We start from the raw sequence: 19,960 nt of genomic DNA on the forward strand, positions 1-19,960 counted from the left end.
CTGCCTTGGTTGCCCTTGTAGATGAACTGGACAAGAAGAGGGTGTCCCTCCTTCATTCTGCTAGGACTTCGGGGAATACCTCATCCACTGAAGTATTCACAGAACATATGCAAGACTTTATGATAAACTTCTAGGCCCATTTGATAGGCCCAAAATCTTCAGTATCTGAGTGGAACATTCCAATCCAAGCCTTACTCTCTTAGCTCTGAAGAAGCATCTGCATTTGCAAACTGATCCATAATCTTCTTTCTAGCTGACAATTTGAAGAGCTCATTTTATGGCCTTGTTGAGGTCCCTTGGATCTAAGTATATGTAAAACAGCCTATTGTGATTTTCCTCTATTACCTATTTACCCATTTGATAGGGTCAGTTTTTAATTACTTGTAAGTCAGTCACTCTGTCTATTCAGTTTATAGTTTATACCAGAGAACAAATGGCACTTTCCTACATAAGTGAACATCTGGAGCAATTGCCTTTTAATCTAGAGTGCTAAACAGCCCAACCCTATTAACAAATTCTTGAATTCCTCTAAATGCTCTTGGGCAGTATGGTTCTATAATTTAAATGCACATTTTACCAGATATAGTTTTCCACAGACTGTTAGTCCCTGGATTGGTGTTAGATTCTTGGGTACAATTAGGAAAAGAAGCCATTTAGTTGCCTCTTTTGTACGTGACACTAGTAATATATCTCCCAAAAGCTGTGGTATTTGTTCCACTAACGAACTCTGATGTTTGTTAGTCCCAAGTTTGGCCTGATTAGATAACTTTTATAATTTTTTTAGCTAACAAAATAAGCAGCAAGTATTTTCAACACTGTGCACTGTGCTTTAACTTGGCATCATCCTCCAAATTTTCATACTTCTTACAGTAAAAAAAAAAGGGTTTTTTTAATGCACTGGTGTTTAGGACTATGCTGTGTTCCACAGTTTTTGCATGCTTGTCCCTTTTGTATTCTCCCAGCTGCTTGGGAAAAATGTATTTCCAGTGGTAACTGGATTCCTTACACTGTGTTCCTTCATATTTGAAACATTGAAAATACCATGACCTGAATTCAGATTTTTGGTTTGTGCTTTCATAATTTTTGAAACTCCCCCTTGTGTTGCAAGTGCTCTCCCATCACTTTTTCTCTGACACCACAGATAATCCTTTCCCTGATCAATGAATCTTGATGCTTGATGTTTTTTTACATGTAAATCATTTATTTGTTTCAAATTTTCTTTCTTTTGAAATATGCAGTATTGTTCACATTTATCAAACATTACTTTCAGTTTCCTTTTTTCTCCTTCAGCAAGCCCATAGTTGCTATACTGAGAGCCTCTTTTCCCGCCACATGAAATAAAATAAAGGATTTGATCTTCTCAGTTTTCTCTTATGTTCTAAGGTTGTCTAAACCTTTTCACATTATCTGCCTGAGAGTGGTGTATTAACATCCAAGCATAAAAAACTGTTTGAGCCATAAAGATACAGGCTTGTAATCAATAATGTTTATCAAGATATTATAACAGAAAGTTACTGTACCTAGCAGCATTTATCTAAATGAAATCAGTGTATATAGAGAGTATTGCATCTGGAGATTATCAAATGGAACTCTAATCATGTAATAGGACTTTTCTAGCTGCCTCCCAAAACTAGAGGCCTTGACCCCCAAAATGGCCATTCCTGAGGGTTAAGTGGAGTACTGTGTGATGGGGAAGGGGGCTATACTGGGATGGAAAGACTGAGAGAACTAAGCCTTGCACAAGCATAAGTCTTTCTACTTATGCAAAATATAGAAGAGCCAGTGTTGTTAAGGATGTGGGATTGACACACAGGAAATCTGCGTTCTAGTCCCCACTCAGCCATAGAGCTAACTGGGTGACTTGAGCCAGTCACAAACCCTCTGCCCAACCTACCTCACAGGGTTGTTGTTGTGAGGATAAAAGTGAGAGAAGAGAATTCTGTAGCCACGTCAAATTCCTTGGACAATGGCAGGATATAAATATAATAAATAATAAAATAATATTCAGATCCAAGCTTCTCTTATTTGTGGGCTTCAAGGGTTTATTTTCTGTTTTCTTAAAAAATGCTTTTGATCAACTTGTATATTTCTTCCATGCATGTATATTTCTTGCAGACAGTCATAGCTACCATAAAAGATGCCTGCTGAAATTCAGTTATGACCTGTTATCGCCTGTCTCCTCTTCTCCAGAGGGCAGGTTATTCTAAAATTTCCAGAAGCTATTTCCCAGAGTGCATGTGTGTTTGGCTAGAATGGATAAGAGAGCAGAACTTTCTCTCCTGGTTGGCTGCCAACTGTCTGGAGCAACAGAGCAATCTGTTGTCACAAATTGATGGATCTTTGTATGATACTTCAAGGCCTAGCAAATATCTCTGTTGACATCGCCATATTTGTCCTGCAAATGAAAAACCAGTATCTTGAGATTCCACTGGGAATAATAGTTTTGCCCTTTAAAAATAGCCCCACATTATGCTTACTGAGAAAATAAATGTCTTCCTTTCCAAGAAAACAACTGTGATCTAAAATCGGGTTCTATGTTTTTAAGAGGTACAAATGGTTCTGCACTTCTCAAGGCTGAACTTTAGGGGAGGACAGTGGAGCACTGAAATAAAGGGAACACATAAGTGCTTGTTTGGAAATGGAGAAGAAATGCATATGGTAATGAAGCAGCAGTGATTCCAAGTCACACTAATGCTTACCTGTCCTCCTGTTCACATCACATATAGCAACACATGTGGGACAAGCATTCAGTCCACACAGCAGGAAGCCATGATGAGCTTGCAAGAAGGTACCTGTTTCACTGTCTTGGTGTGCTGTATTTTTCAGCATGCAATAGATAAATAGAGAAGAAGGGAAATGACAATTGTGCATGTCTTCACTGTAAATGAGATACTTTTGGAACACCACAGGAATAATGTTTTCTTTTTTCTAGGCAGCGCACTTCTTACCAAGTAGCACCCATCTCAAAATCTGCATGTGCTTCCAGTTCAGTTTAGAGTTCATGGAATGTTTGCAGAAACATTTCATTGGTGACATTCTGTCCGCATTCCACTGGGCTCCACAATCCTAGCACATTTTCAGGGGACTGATCTGCCTACAGTGACTGCAAACCCTCCACAATTGCACAGTGTGTGTTTGACACTGTAATACACAAAATAGCTCACATCATTATGAGTAATATAAAATGTCATCTTATTTCTAAAGTAAATTTTAAAATTTTTATTTATTTTTAGCTGTAGAAGAACATAAGGCAGAAGAGAGCCATTTACAGAATGCACAGAAGGGGTAAGCTTTTCTATTTCATTAACATTGTATGTTTTATTTATCAAATGGCCCCTTTTGGCTTTAAATCTGTTTAAGTTAAATGTTGTTAAATACAGTATGATTCTTTACTTCATATGCCTACTCATGCTTCCAACATTTTCATACACTTATTTTGGACTGTCATAAGCAGGCTTTGAAATGGAAGCTCTCTAGGCAACTTATTATATAAATCTGTACATAGATTGTTCCTCTTCAGAATCCTGAAGTTCATGCTTGATTAGAATAGGAGGTGGTGGTGCATGTTTGATTAAAAATATAACAACACAGAAAGCTAGGGTGTTGGGGAAAAGCTAGACTTGCAACCTTTCTATTTGATTTTTTTCTGTGTGTGGGTATGTGAGGGGATGTTTACGTTTTTTTAACAGTGTGGCGTTTTCAGTCATAGCACTCACCCACACTTTGAATTGGCTATAAGCTGCTTATTTCTACAAAAGGGCAACTACTTTTTTAGTTTCATGTTAGACTGAAAAATCCCAATTCTATAAAGGAGTCTTCTGCAGTTACAAGATTAGGCATGTATCATATCATTTTTATGTATAATTTAAAAATGAACATGATAATATCTTGATTCCAGTAAACTACTTGGACCTGTCCAGTGGATTTTTTTTAATTTTGAATAGATGGCCACACTCCAGTTAGTTTTTGAAACTCTTCAAAAGTGGTTTTCCTTATGCAAGATAGAAAACTGCAGTTTAAGAAATATGGTCTCCCAACCCTTTTGTTTTTTAAGATACAAGCAGATATAACTTAACTTGGATTAGAAACTGAAAACCAGAGCTATCTTTAGAACAGATATATTCATACTAGTGTGTGTTCTTAGTGTATGTATTTGTTTATATTGTTTGTAAATATGAATACCTTATCTTTCCAAATATCTTCAAAGACAAAGTTTACTTAAAAATAGAAAACAAACTCAGAGTAAAATATCAGCACAATAAAATCAAACAAAATACTAAATAAACATAGAAAATATAAATAGCACAACAATAGAACAAGCCAAGGACATATTTAAATATATATTATGAATTTATCATATTTTGCCATTAAACAATTACATAGCTTGGAATGCCAACTGAAATGGAAAGGTTGCAAGATGACAACGAAACTGGAGGAGGAGAAAGATTGAGTTAAGCCTCTATCGGAAACATTTTGTATTGCACTGCATTGTACAAGTATTGTAAACTGAAGTAAAAGAATTATTTCATAGAACTATTCAGTATAATGCAGCTAAATAACTGTTGCAAGAAAATCAAAATCTTTCCATAATTTCTCCTCCACCAGCAGCTCTGCATTATGTTCTTTTGTACTCTCAACAAAAGAGCACCATTATTTTTTTCCCATGCAGAAAAAGCAAACATTGAAAGTTGCATTACATTTGCCATCTATTGCTGGTAGTTTCCAGGTTGCAGCTGATCTCTGTTAATTGCCAATCTTGGTTATCCAGTCAGAAATCTGCCCCAAAGGTACTTGAACATCCACAGTAGGTTTATGTGCTGACAATATTTTCCTCCCCTCACACTGTAGCTTTAAAGAAATGGTGGAATATTTTGAGATAAAGCCAAAGCCTGGAGAGAAGGAGACCATGCCAAACCATGTTTTCATGGTGTGGTACGAGTTCTGCAGTGACTTTAAGTCCATTTGGAAACGAGAGAGCAAAAACATTTCCAAAGAAAGGTAAGGTTCTAATAAAGTCATTAATACCATTTTTAGAAGTCTGGGAAACTGTTCCTTTTCAAACTCAACAAATTATACTCCCATATTTCACAGGCGTCATTGTTTTCTTTCAGATCAAATGGACATCAAGGAAAGATTATTCCCTCAGGGTGCCTAGGAAAATTCACCAAAGGGATGCTGTCCCCACAAAAAGATAAACACATATAATCTGATAAATTACACTTTCTTAACCCCTTCCAATTACTAGCTAGTAAAATGAAAGGGGAGCTGTGCTAATTTGTAACAGATTGCTTTTCTTTGAGTTTCCATGTTGGACTACCCTAAATGAGGCGATATTGCTGTTGCAGACAGGACAGACAAATAAAAGTGAATGCTTTTTCCAGTTAATATACTACACTTGCATCAAAGGGAAGCCTATGAGATTCAGGCCACACTTAGCACAGTGTTGAAGTCCCACACTGAATTTACAGCACCACCTTTTGGTATCCCACTGTGGACATCAAACTGCATGCCGCTGCATCTCCCACCGTCTCCTGATTTTATTAGGTTTAGTTAAAGCCTTTTTTAAGGCTTCACCCATGAGCTTGGTTTTTAAACAAATGTAAAGAAATGTTGGGATAATTACTTAATAAGCAGCTTTTTACTGTATGCCATAGTTCTGTTGTTGCATTCTATTAATTAAAAAAAAAACCTAAATGAAATACATGGTAAGTCTTTCCAGTCTAATAATCTTGCTCTCTTTCATTTCATCATTTCACTTTCATTTCCTATCAAACTCAGTTCTCTGAATGCCGCTCTTTATGTAGTGAAACTATGTATCATTGGCCCGGGGGATGGATGGAGTTTGCACTAAAGTTTGCATTAACACAAAAAGTGCAAAGGTAAACCTTTAGAGTGGGGAAAATCCTAAGGGTGAGCAGCTCCCAAAATACCCCAGAGAAGACTAAGTGTTTTCAATGACCACAGAATATTGATTGACTGTTGCAGGAGGGAACAGAGAATCAGGAGGCGCAGCTTTTGCATAGAAAAAGGAAGTGGTACAATGTAACATGACATGGTGGTTCAGCAGTTCTGCAGACTTGGTGTGAACTTGTTTAGTTAGTAGCCTAACTAAGTCTACTAACTAAGGCCAATGTGATGCAGTAATTAGAGCTTTAGACTGGGACTCATGAGTTCCAGATTCTAGTCCCCACTTGGCCATGCAGTTTAGTGCAACTTTACACCATTCACTGACTCAGTGTCACTGACCTCACAGGGTTGTTGTGAGGATAAAATGGAGAAGCAGAGAAGGAAAATCAAATAAGCCATCTTGGGTTCCTTGCAGGAAAAGGATGAGATAGCAACAAAATCAAAAAAATAAAGTGGACAAACCTAAGGCTCTTTGTATCTTAAGACCTACTGGTATATTAAGAATGTAATGAGGTAGTTATTATTGAATCTGAATAACATGTCATTTCCTACTAGGCTGTCAGATAGTAACAGCAATGTTAATTGCCCAACACCAAAAGTATACATAATGTTAGGAGTGCAATTTAAAATTAGATGCAAAATAGATAAGCGAGTAAATTGACACATGTTTTGTACAAGTAGCTATGCCAATGCAGTGAGTTTCAGATTGTTACTTGATAAGCTGCATCACAAATGGTAATTGGAGTGGGGGGGGGGATATCTCACAGGAGATTCTTCTAAAGTGAAATTAGCCACATCAGAAAGTGTCATTTGCCAACGGCAGATTTACTTGGCATTTCAAGGAGCAAATCAAGAGTTTATGCAAGCAGTACTTCTTTGAATTTGTTTTCACTTTTCTTGCATAGCTCTCTAGTATGGACTGTAAAATAGCAAAGTGTAAAAGAATAAGCAAAGGACAGTGTTCCTTATGTATTTGGTAGAGTATCTTTACACCTGTTCTAGTACAAGAAGCATTTCCAGGGGTACTATAGTTATGTAGCCACTTTTCAATAAAATAATGTTATACCTTAGAAAATGGGTTATCCTGGGACAGCTGATGGTCAAGATCAAAAAGGACTGCTCTTCTGCATATGTATATATTGTACATCCATTCCTCTGGATGGCAGCCAAAAGGTGTAATTTTTCAAGTCTACTGTGGCATATAATCACAATCAGTTTTAAACAAACCTCATATAGCTCTTAAGGAGGTAAAAGCAAACAGGAGGTTTAACTGTTTTTGATTGGCATGGCAATTGAGTTTCACATGAGGAACTGTGAGGGTAGAGCTTGGAAGTAGTGTAGAATTTCAGATTAATTGATCCAAATAAAGAATGTGGTTATGCGAATGCAACACCAAGGCTGAAACAGACTGTTCAATAGAAAGAATAAGGCTTGCAGATCTTAACAATGGGAGAGAGTATGTGCATTTTTCAGTGCAGTGGATTTTATTTTGATATGCAAATGACTTTGCTAAGGATTGTGTTTAACTACTAATAATTACTTTTAACCTTAAACATTTTGGTTTATTCTAATTTTGGTATATAATGATTCATCAAGACAATGAGATATCAGTGTCAAATATTCAGGTTTGATTAGTGTTTCAGTTGGTAATTTTCAAATGTTTTAGAAAACCAGGACCCCATTTAGAGGTTGTTTCTTATCAGGGAAAGCTAGTGAAAGTGAAAGTTCACAAATAATATTTCTGGGAAGTAGTGCATTTAGAAAAAAACAATTAGTTTCTGAGGATGAATGTTAATATAATTATATGTGCTTTTAATAACATTAGCAGAATAGGAAAAGGGATATACTAAGGACAACTAACTTGTAAGGCTTTTATTGGTTTACATCATATCAGCCTTCTAGAGGAAAAGAGGAAAGTTTACATGTTGAAATGCTTGCTATCTCTCCTGCCTTCTCTATACATATAAAAAGGGCTTGTCAGAAAGAAGACTTCAGAGCATCCTTCTCTGGACATACTAGTTCTCCTGTCTTTTTGTAATACAAATTTTATTAAGTTTAAAAAATACACATACAACAGAGAGCTGTTTGTGGAAATAATTTGTTCGATTCAGTTTGATTAATTAGGAAAACTTAATTTCATCTATAATAGTTCAGCATTTTTGTTCCTTCTCTTTACAGCAGGAGTAGGTAACTTTGTGGAGGGAGGGCTGTGGACATGTTTGGCAATTTTAGAAACTATTGAGCACCACTACAAAACAGCTGCCATGGAAAATATGGCCAAGCACAAAGGCTCTCCCACACTGGGGGCATTCCAGGTGCAGCTGTCCTCCATGGCCTTATTGGCTCCTTTCAACCCTACTATTTTATGATTCTGTGCCAGTTAATCTCCCCAAAGCCAGAGTACAGGCAAAGATGGGGTATAGCTCCAACACTTCACTTCCTTTTCCCCTTCTGTTCTCTCTAGTGTCCCCCACCCCCATGTATCATACAAAAGTGATAGGAGTCCTGTACCAACAAAGCCTCAAAGGTATAAAAGGGGACATTCATTGGATAGGGACATAAGGAGGATTGGGCTGCAGATTTACAGTTTCTGGTCAGTGTCCCAGCCTCCTCCTCACCCCCCCCCCCAGCATTAAATCTAGACAGCCCAAAATGCATGGCAGCAGGCATGGCCATGGAGGAGATAGGCAGCGCCGCATCTAACTTTTAGTATTGGATGCCCAGAAACCTCAGAGTTCAGAGGCTTGTGCACATCTGGTGTGGGGCTACAGGCCCATGCAGTGTCTTTCATAGCTCTGTGGAGAAACCACAGAGTAGCTTCTCAGGAAGCACAGAAACCTATGCAGAGCAGGAATTGGCAAAAACATTCCTCCCCTCCCCCATCCACTGGGGATGTAACCCATGAGCAAAGTTTTATAAATAATAAATGCAAAATAATAATGCACTCTCACGGGCCAGTACAATATATGTCTGGCTATCTAGATTTTTATATTTTACTCTACCAGACTATTATGAGGTTATTCAAAGGGCAGTGAAACATTTCTTAACTGACTAAGTAAAATAGGGTTTTAATGGTTGCTTTAACCAAGTAATAGGCTCTTCTGCAAGCGTTTGTTTTGTCTGAAAACCACTTGACTTCTAATGTAAGAAAAGTGTAGAAATCTAATTAGATTTTTATCAGACATTTTAGAAGAGGAAACACTTTAACCATGCTGCCCTACACTTAACCTACCATGAAAATAAATTAGCTGCCTGTGTCATATAGCTGATCCTAACCCCAACCCCACAGACCAAATCTGCAACACATACAGAAATCTGAGGGTACACAAAGATATAAACATTACATGTGACTAATAAACACATTTACAATACAAACCACAACCCAATTAAGCTGAATTTCCGACATCACTCCAATGACATAAATATATGAATGGCAAACAATTAAGTTTGCTTAAGGTCAGACTGCTTGATTATTTAAAAAACAGCATTGCTGTTTTGCTCTTCTGGATGACAGTTTTGAATGAAGTTGTTCAAAAATCTTATTTTACTCACAGTACTACTAGATAGTCTCAGTACCACAGGGATGTGACATCATATTAGGATCAGTTTACACAACCATTTTATGGGCTCATATTTAATCTCTAGTGACTTTTATTCAGTCCTGATTTGAGTATGGATTCAGTGATGAAGCCAATAGAGCATGGAGTCTTTTTCTGCATTGGATTTATTTATGATAAGTGCTCATTTATTATTCAGCTGTAGTGGAGGAATCAGCTGCCTCAAAGGAAGCACTTCTGTTACAAGAATATTGCATTTTTCCAGAAATGCAAATGCTCCATTTTGTACATATTTATTTATCTGTTTAATAGATATACTGCTCGACTGGCAAATACTCTCATGGCAGTTTAACATATTTAAAAAGAAAACAATTGAAATGAAAACAATACAAAATATTGATGGAAATATCAAAATGTTATACTATCACAACTTTAAAAAATATTAAAGAGCCAATTGTTACATTAATAATCATAGTAAGACTACAGTTAAATAACTGCTGAAAGACGAATGTCTGTACATATCAACTGACAATACCAGGCATATCTCCCTGAGAAAGGTATTCTGTTCATTAGGGGGCCAGTACAGAGAAGGCTGTTTCCTTCATAGTCACTCATCTCACACACACACACACACATTCCCTTCATGGCAATAAACATTCCAACTTACATATTGCATCTCTTTCATAGCAAGCATTAAATAGGTAACATAATGAACTACCTACCAATTCAGTTTACTGTACATACAACTATAATGATTAGAATAGCCACATTCTGCAAAATAGTCACATTTATAAAAATAAGAAGTACTGTATAGATCCATAGATTCAGATTGCCCCCATGGAATGTAATAAGTGGCAATAGTATAGAGCACTTGTTGACTTAAGGCCCAATCTACTAGTTGCTGGGGCAGCAAGAAATTCTCTGTGGCTAATAATCAGTTTCTGGGTATCAGATCACTTCATGCCTTAATTACTATTCTTTACTCCCTCTATATTGAGAACGAAAAGAGGCCATAAGGTTAAGTAAGCAGTGTTTTTTCATCCTAACCCTTGGTTAGGTGAAAAGTATTCTTGTAAAAGTGGAAATTATTGTTTTACTTTATAAAGGCAAAGGTAACATTAAAAAGGAAAGAATAAGTTGATTATAACTTCTATCCTTAATTTGTATACTTAAGACAAATACTTTTGTATACTTAAATCAAAAATTGCTCTGGTTCATGCATTCAGTTTTATCTACTCATTAATTTATGGTAGGGTTTATTGATGCTCATTTCACATTACACCAAAAACTTAGTTGCTTGTTCATTTGTAGTAAATAATCAGATAATCATTTGCTTGTTTTAAAGTAAAAAGACTATTTATTTCTCTTTTCTTAAGCTGTTTTGTGTTTTTCCAAATGAGTGTGCTACAGTTCAAAAGCTTGTTAATATTATTGCTGACACCAGTAATATTTCTTCTCTATTCTTTAGTGTATTTTGACATTCTTTGTACCATGATGATTGATTCTAATTCTTCTTTTAAAAGATTTCCCTTGCATGTGGTCAATTTCATGGTTTAAACAAATTGCATTCCTCAGTATTCTTACCCTCCCTCCCTCCTCCTCTCCTCCTGTCCAGCTGAAGATACAAAAGTTGCTGATGACCAATGGTACCATAGAATCATAGAACAGTAAAGTTGGAAGGGTCCATGAAGGCCATTGGGTCCAATCACCTGCTGTTGCAGAATACCATGTTACACCATCCCACTCAGATTAACAAGGTTACACAGCATCGTCCTAGATGTTCATAAGAAGTTAGGCAATAAATTACTTAAGGAACAATACTCCATTCTCACAAGCTTGCACAAGGGAGATGCAAGCAGACAATCAGAAACAGTTTGAGGAGCACATCACTAACATCAAGTCAACAATAAATAATTCTTTAAATATGTCAGAAGAAAGAAAGCAGCTAAAGAAGCAGTTGGACCATTGAAGAAGAGGAGGAGGAGAATTAGGAGTGTTAATGGGGGGATTACAGAGAAGGTGAATGAATTTTTTCATCAGTCTTCACAGCAGAAGTTTCAGAGGAGATACCTTATGTACTCTAGAAGATAATTGGAGGAATTATGGCAGATAGTTGTGACAAAAGGTGAAATTTTCAACCTTATTGACAAACCGAAAATCAGCAAATCACCTGATTCAGATGGTATCCATCCTAGAGTTCTCAAAGAACTCAATCATGAAATTGCTGACCTTCTTACCAAATATTTAAAATACTACTAAAATCATTCTTTGTACCAGACAACTGGAGAATGATCAACATAACACCATTTTTTAAAAAGGGATCCAGAGAATTACAGGCCAGTTAGCTTAACATCTGCTCTGGGTAAACTGCTTGAAAGTATTATGAAAAATAGACTCAGTAAGTACATAGAGGGACAAACCCTGATGAAAAAGAATCAAGATGGCTTCCATGAGGGGAAATTCTGTCTCACTAACCTATTGGAGTTCTCTGAGAGTGTCAATAACCATGTAGATGGGGTGATCCAGTATACATTGTTTACTTGGACTTCCAAAAGGCTTTTGACAAAGTCCCTTGCCAGAGGTTCCTGAACAAGCTAAGCAGTCATGGAAAAAAAGAGGAATGAAGTCCTCTTATGGATCACTTACTGGTTAAAGAATAGAAGAAAAAGAGTAAGAATAAATAACAATTACTCCCAATTGAAAGATGTAACCAGTGGACTCCCACGGTATTAGGACCAAGGTTTCTCAACCTGGATTTAGGAGTAGACAGTGAAGTGGCCAAGTTTGTTAATGACATCTACCTATTTGGGGTGACTAAAATGGTAAATGCAATTCAATGTCAGCAAGTGTAAGTTATGTGCACCAGGACAAAAAAATCCCTGCTTCAAGTATATGATGATGGGATCTGAACTGACAGTGACTGGGGTAGTGGATCTTGGGTTAAGGTAGTGGTGGACAACTTGATGAAAATGTTGGCCCAGTGAGCAGTTGCTGTGAAAAAGGCAAACTCCACACTAGGCATGTTGTCCAGCACAGTATTTGGAGGGGTTTTTTTACCTGTCATGCAGTGTCATTTCTTGCCATTAGAATCTTGGATTCCATGAGCACCAGCATCCAAAGGAACATATGCAATAAGTTTCACCCAATAAAGGAGTTCTTAATTCATGGCCAGATTTCACTGTATGCATGTTTTGCTACTACTTTGTGGAAATGTACTGCTGCTGTTCCCAGTACAGTTTTTCAATATGCATGTTTTGGAATTCAACGCAGGGTATTAAAACAATGTTTCTTGATTTTTTTTGGTGGAGTGCCACCTTTGTTATTCTTTTTGGCTACCATGTAATTCATTGACATTCACCAGTACATTTTTAAAATTACGAAATTTTATGCTAAAGCAAAGAGCAATTCTTGGGGAGCTTTACAACATAGCATGCATGTTTTAAGCTATAACTAAGTATGAAAAGAAAAACCTAATGATTGTTAGTCATATACAACAGAGATTTAATCACTGATTGTGTGATCGTAGTGTATTTCTATAACTATTATCGGAACACTTTGCAGTATGCATTGAGATAAGACACTTTGACACTTTGAAAGTAACATGACTCTTTTCTAAAGCAGGAATAATGACATTATGGACACTAAACAGCTGTTCCAGAACAACAGCTCAGATACACCATTTGAACAAGTAATTAAGGGCACAATTCTGTGTATGTTTAGGCAGAAAAATTTCTTCAACTCCTGGCATACCCTAGCTAGCTATTCAGGGAGGTGTTTGTTTGTTTGTTTGTTTGATCATATAGGGGATTGCCTTTTAAATTCTTTTAAACTCTTGAAATATATATGTGCATTTTGTTCATTAATGGGAGACTGCCAAACTTAAAGAAGTAAAAATATTTCTGAAAATAAATGTAACCACTATATTATCAAACAATTAAAATAACAGGAATGTGGGGTGCTGCTAAAAGATTGAACTGATACAATCCAGAAAGTGGTGCTGCTCTCCTCAATCAGACAGACTCCACATGGTTCTTTCTTGTTCCCCATGCTGTTCAGCATCTTGAAACCTCTGGGTGAAACATGTAGCCTCTCTATAAGGTTATTAGATCCATGATTTGGGCTATGAAGTCATCAGTAAGCAAAGAGGACATAAAATAGTCCCCAGGATGGGTCTATGGCGGGAAGCAGGGTTGCGGCTCCATGGTTTAATTGTCAGTTGCTTTATGACCTTCTGTAGTGGTGCCCTCTGGATCATCCCTTTGTAACTGGATGATTCATAATTACATTGTTAATTATAAATTGAAGCCTGCTTTATCCTTGACACTGTATAGCCTGGTCCTCACTATCAGAGTCCTCCCACTGCAGGTAGGATATCCCTCTATCCATACCTCACCTAAAGGGCATGGTCAATAAATAAAACTTTTTTTAAAAGGAAGAAAATCCAAGGCAGGAACCTGAAGTAAGGGTGCGACTTGTCTAAGATGTACAGAGAAATGGCAACATATATAGAAGGTGGGCCATGTCAGTAATCACAATATAAATCCACATTCCTAAACTCCATTTCAGAGAAGCATGTGTAAGTAGAAGGCGATATAACTGAAATTTCAAGATCCTATAGAACATCTATAATCCAGGGGCCACCACTGAAAAGATCCTATTATACAAATCACCCTTGGAGGACAACCTCAGATGATTATAGTAGTGTATGGTTAAGTATATACCAGGAGAGGTGTTCCATCAGGGATTGCATCCCTAAGATGTATAAGGATTTATAAGTCAAAACCATACCTTGAATTGTGCTTGGAAATGTAGAGGCAGCCACTATTAATTTTTTAAGTTGTCTAGTGCCTGTATTAATCTGGTCACTGTATTTTGCACAAACTGTAGCTTTTGAACCTGTACCTTTAGGGAGAACAAGTTGATCACCCTCAATCCAGTCAGAAGAAGCATAATTATTTTCTCTTGGGTGTATTCAGCACTGATCTAGCACATCAGCAAGCCTCACCTGGTGATAAAAAGGGAAAATAGAGCTTATATTAATTGCTAATCTCATTTCCAGCTTTCCTAGAATACTGCATATTTTCTGCCTTTCAGGGATGGTACAGATTTTTGTTTGTTTGTTTGCAGTCCGTACATTTTTACAGACTAAGTGCTCTAGCTTTCACATACAAAACTTATATCTCAATCCATTTCAATTTGGATTTTAAGCCGGGTTTTGGAACAGAAACTTTCTTGGTTGCCCTGTGGGGTGACCTTTGCCAGGAGAGAGACACGGGGAGCATAACCCTATTGATTCTCCTGAACTTTTCAGCAGCTTTCAGTATCTTCAGCCATGGTATCCTGGAAAGGTTGGCTGCATTGGGAGTTAGAGGCAACACTCTGCAATGGCTCCACTCCTATCTGGTCAACAGTTGGTGGAGCTGGGGACTGTTGCTCTGCACCATTCCACAGGCTCTATTCTGTCCCCATTCTGTTTAACATCTATATGAAACCACACATGAAGTTGTCCAGAGGTCTTTCAGAGGTATGGGCTGAAGTGTCATCAAAATGCAGATAACACTCAGCTTTATCTCTCATTCTCTTCTAATCCAGATGAGGCAGTAATTGTTCTAAACTGGTGCCATGGCTTGGTAATGGACTGGATGAGGACAAATAAGCTGAAGCTCAAGCCTGACAAGATGGAGGTGCTGTCAGTAGGCAGCCCAACCACCCAACTGGGAAATTTTCAACCTGTTCTGGACAGGGTTGTGTTCCCCCTTAAGGACAAGATGTGTAGCTTAGGAGTGCTCCTTGGTCCCAAGCTGTCACTTGTTGCTTAGGTGACCTCAGTGGTCAGGAGCACCTTACATCAGCTTATGCTGATTTACTGCATCGTCTTTCAGGATTTTGAATAGCTCAACTTTAATACTGTCACCTCCACTAGCTTTGTTGTTGCTCAGACTTCCTAAGACCCATTTGACTTTGTTAAGGGACGTTAAGCTCTTTCTTGCATAGTTCTTCTGTGTAATCTTGCCATCTCTTCTTAATCTCTTCTGCCTCTGTTAGGTCCGTGCCATTTTGGTATTTTATCATGCCCATCTTTGCATGAAACGTTCCCTTCTTATCTCCAATTTTCTTGAAGAGATCTCTGGTCCTCCCTATTCTATTGTTTTCTTCTATTTCTTTCATTTAAGAAGGCATTCGTATCTCTTCTAGCTATTCTCTGGAATTCTGCATTCAATTGGGTGTATCTTTCTCTTTCTCCCTTGCCTTTTGCTTCCCTTCTTTCCTCAGCTTCCTCAGACAGCCATTTTGCTTTCTTGCATTTCTTTTTCTTTGGAATGGTTTTAGTTGCTACCTATTGTACAATGTTGTGAACATCCGTCCATAGTTCTTCAGGCACTCTGTCTATCAGATCTAATTCCTTAAATCTATTTGTCACCTCTACTCGCACATAAAACCCATATTCTACCAGCTCCACTGGCTCCCAGTTGAAGTCCGAACCCAATTCAAGGCCCAGTTTTAACCTATAAAGCCCTGAACGGCTTGGGACCAGGATACCTGAAGAGCACCTCTTCCCTTACATGCCCTCACACCCCTTAAGATCTGTGCGAGAGGCTTTGCTCCGGGAGCCCTCTTTAAAGGAGATAAAAAGAACAACTACCCAGAGCAGGACCTTTTCTGTGGTGGATCCCAGATTATGGAATGCACTCCTTGGAGAGGTGCACCTGGCATCGAGTTTATATTCTTTTCAGTGCCAGGTTAAAACCTTTTTATTTAAGTACTATTTTAAAAATTGATATTTTATCGTTAACCATTGCTTTTTTTGTTTTTATATAATTTTATGGATTTTGTTATTGTTTATTGTTTTTAATTGTATGTTGTGAGCCGTCCCAAGATGCAGAGGCATGTGGTGACAGCATATAAAAGTTTTAAATAAATAACTAAATAAATTCCAATCCCCCATGCTGATAAGGACATCATTTTTTGGTGTTGATTCAAGAAGGTGTTGTAGGCCTTCATAGAACTGGTCAACTTCAGCCTCTTCAGCACCAGTGGTTGGGGCATAGACTTGGACTACTGTGATGTTGAATGGTTTGCCTTGGATTCAAACTGAGATCATTCTGTCATTTTGGAGATTGTATCCCAGTACTGCTTTTCCTACTCTTTTGTTGACTATGAAGGCTAATCCATTTCTTCTGAAGGATTTTTGCCTGCAGTAATATACCTGATGGTCATCCAAATTCAATTCACCCATTCCTGTCCATTTTAGTTCAATGATTCCTAAGATGTTGATGTTCAGTCTTGTCATCTCTTGTTTGACCACGTTCAGCTTGCCTTGATTCATAGATCTTACATTCCAGGTTCCTATGGAGTATAGATCTTTACACCATCGGACTCTCCTTTCACCACCACATGCAACTGAGTGTCCTTTCGGCTTTGACCCAGTTGCTTTATTGTTTCTGGCGCTACTAGTACTAGGCCCCTGCTCTTACCCAGTAGCATATTGGACACCTTCTGAGCTGAGGGGCTCATCTTTCGATGTCATATTTTTTTGCCTTTTGGTACTGTCCATGGGGTTTTCATGGCAAAGGTACTGGACTGGGTTGCCATTTCCTTCTCCAGTGGATCACGTTTTGTCAGAGCTCTCTGCTATGACCTGTCCATCTTGGGTGGCCCTGCACGGCATAGCTCATAGCTTCATTGAGCTATGCAAGCCCCTTCACCATGACAAGGCAGTGATCCATGAAGGGGTAAATTAACATACAAAGCCCTAAACAACTTGGGGCCGGGCTAACAGAAGGAACACCTGTCCCCATATACCAGGACATTAAGATCTTTGGTGGATGTCTTTCTATGCAATCCCCCAACCCATGAAGTAAATGGGGAAACAATAAGGAAAAGAGCTTTTCCTGTTATCGCAGGTTACCTTTGGAATGCCCTTCCTAAGGAGGTGCAACTGGCACCTTCATTGCATAGCTTCCATCAGCAGGTGATGGCATTTTTATTTAATACCTGTTTTTAGTATAATTATGGTTTTATTTGTTTTTCTTACTGCTTGCTTTTATTTTGTCATATGCATTGTCTCCTGTTCCTGTGTTAATTATCATTTTTTAAATGATGGATTTTTTAAATTGCAGATTTGTATGGCATTGTCTTTGTGAGCCACCCAGGAAGCACTCAGGCTATGGGGTGGCATGCAAGTGTCATAAATAACTAAATCATTACTGTAGCCATAATAAGATCTGTTCTGTGTATTTTTTTTTCCCAGACTGAGAGTAGCTCAAGAATCAGTGAGCAAATTAACTGCGGAAAAGAAGGTGGAAACCAAGAAAATTAATCCTACTGCCAGTCTGGTATGATATAGTCTTGGAGTAACTCATTTCTAGTTTTCTTTTAAACATAGCTAGCAGTAGTATGCCATTTTAGGGCAGTCAAAGGAATTTACTATTTTCTCATTTCCAACTTCAGAAGGCATATCTTTAGAACTTCTTTTCTCAGCAAAATAGTGACTGGAGGTCCATTCATAGAAGCTTTGTGGTGCTAAGTGCCATATGTCCCTGCAAAGACCTGTGCCAGGAAAAAGTGGTTGTACGAACATGAATTCTCAAAAGCTGTCTCCATTTTGTCACTCCTTTCTGATTTATCAGCAACCTTCTTTCCAGTTGTATTCTGCACACCATGGGTCTGAGGCACTGTTTTTACACTACAGATTATCTCACATTTGTGAAATAGAAAAGAGCAGCTTGACAAGACAATGAATAGAGCATTATTGTAGCTTTTTGCTTCACTTGTTTATGTATGAAAATGCCTGACTTTCTGGGTTTTATCCAGTTTTGCCACTATCCTTTTTGCACCTAAACAAATAGAAAATTCTTTTGCCATATTTGGATGAAACAAATGCTGGTGAGCTAAATTAAGGTGGATTCAGTTTAGCATCAATAAATGTAAACACTGTGTGTAAATCATCCTTAGAGGAGCTGCCACTTATTGGTACAATCTAGAAGGATTATAAAGGAACAAGCATGCAGGTGAAATTGGAAGATGGCTTGGCATTTCTCGGCTTGGTTTAAATTGTGTGAAAGAAGACTATAGCATTATTGATATCTGCACTATATTGCCTTCAGGCTGCACATGTTGTTCTTTACACAAGCATGGTGGTTTCTGTTACCAGGGAAGTTCTTGGCATGAAGGTATGAGAAATATTTGAAAGTTCCTGCTGAATTGAGTAAATGTACCTTTAGAAAGAAGTTTGTACTGAAATATGCTCATATTGGAAAGTAATATTCCTGCCTTGGTATAGCACTTCAGGAATTAATTTTCTGAAAAGATATGTTTACGCTAGTTTTGGATTGTGCATTCTTCGTACTAGACCACATACTCTGCAATTTGAGAACAGATGGAAAACTAAAGAAAAGAATGATAATAAAGTTCCTTTTTTCTTAAACAGAAAGAAAGACTACGTCAGAAAGAAGCCAGTGTGACCACCAACTGAAAGAAGACACATGAAAATAATGACAGTGTGACTTAATACCTTGCATGATGCTTCATGCTACCCGTTCCTTAGGGAGCACCTTATTTTAGATGTTATGAAGTTCTGCTTTGCTCCTCTCTTCCTCAGACAATCCACAAAAAACTTCTCAACCTTGGCTTGTACAGAAGAGGGTATATATAAAAAGTTGATTTAAATGGGAATTATGAAGGGTTTTTTAAATAACCCTTCCTTATGTGGCTTTAATGCAATTCTTTTCTTTAAAATTATTTGACGTACTCTATGCAAAATGCACTAATGTGGAAAAGCGCAAAATCAGGATTGTCAACTGTGAATTAAGTAGCTTTATGTCAGCCAAATGGAAGTGGGATGCCTCATAAAAGCTTAATGCACTCTATGCTGGTAGGCTGTAAGATTTACTGGAACAATGTCTGTCTAAAATTATTTTGATGGTATCCAAAGGATTAACTCTACCTTCTCAAAATGGTGGAAGTTAAGTGTATCAGATGTATTCTGTATTTTATTACAGTTATTTTTATAGGAAGCCAATCTATGCCATAGAAATAGGAATACTTTTTTTGCACATGTAGAGAAATAATATCAAAATATTTTATCCTGCTTGACTAAGTTATAGATATATTATAGATAATGTAACTGAAATTCATGAACGTTTCAGATTTTGTTCCTACAATACTCTTCATTTTATCCAATGGAAAAATGAAGACTTTCTGAATCAACATGAGGTCAAGTTAGCAATGTTGAAAAATGCTTTATTTATCATGTAGCTTTAAAATATGTATCTCTATTATTTATCATTAATCTATGCCAAAATCTATATTTTTTCATAGTCAGTACTTCAGTACAGTTTGTTTTTAGAACATGTTTACATCATTGCGTGTATGTCAGAGAGGCAGAGGGAGAGGAAATGGAAACATGCATGCATGCACACATACATTACTCATATACACACTAGTCCATAGTCTTTGAATAGAAGGACATTATTGATCTCCCATTGTACGCATGT

At 37.5% G+C, this 19,960-nt stretch overlaps 1 protein-coding gene across 2 annotated transcripts in view; it reads left to right on the plus strand.

The window, feature by feature from the left end:
- LOC123026899 (formin-like) overlaps window positions 1–18,975 on the plus strand; it is a 125,346-nt gene extending 106,371 nt beyond the window's left edge. The window contains exons 14-17 of one of the 2 annotated variants that reach the window (XM_044437089.1): window positions 3,234–3,285; window positions 4,849–4,998; window positions 17,716–17,800; window positions 18,895–18,975. In XM_044437089.1, the coding sequence (XP_044293024.1) occupies window positions 3,234–3,285; window positions 4,849–4,998; window positions 17,716–17,800; window positions 18,895–18,939 (332 nt within the window). In that variant the 3' untranslated portion in view covers window positions 18,940–18,975. Of the gene's footprint in view, window positions 1–2,726; window positions 2,789–3,233; window positions 3,286–4,848; window positions 4,999–17,715; window positions 17,801–18,894 lie in introns of those variants that run through there. The other variant, XR_006415407.1, reaches the window with a different exon arrangement.
- The last annotated feature ends 985 nt before the right edge of the window (window positions 18,976–19,960 follow it).

This window comes from Varanus komodoensis, unplaced genomic scaffold (assembly GCF_004798865.1).
Source record: "Varanus komodoensis strain SLA01 unplaced genomic scaffold, ASM479886v1 scaffold3, whole genome shotgun sequence".
NCBI lineage: Eukaryota > Metazoa > Chordata > Lepidosauria > Squamata > Varanidae > Varanus > Varanus komodoensis.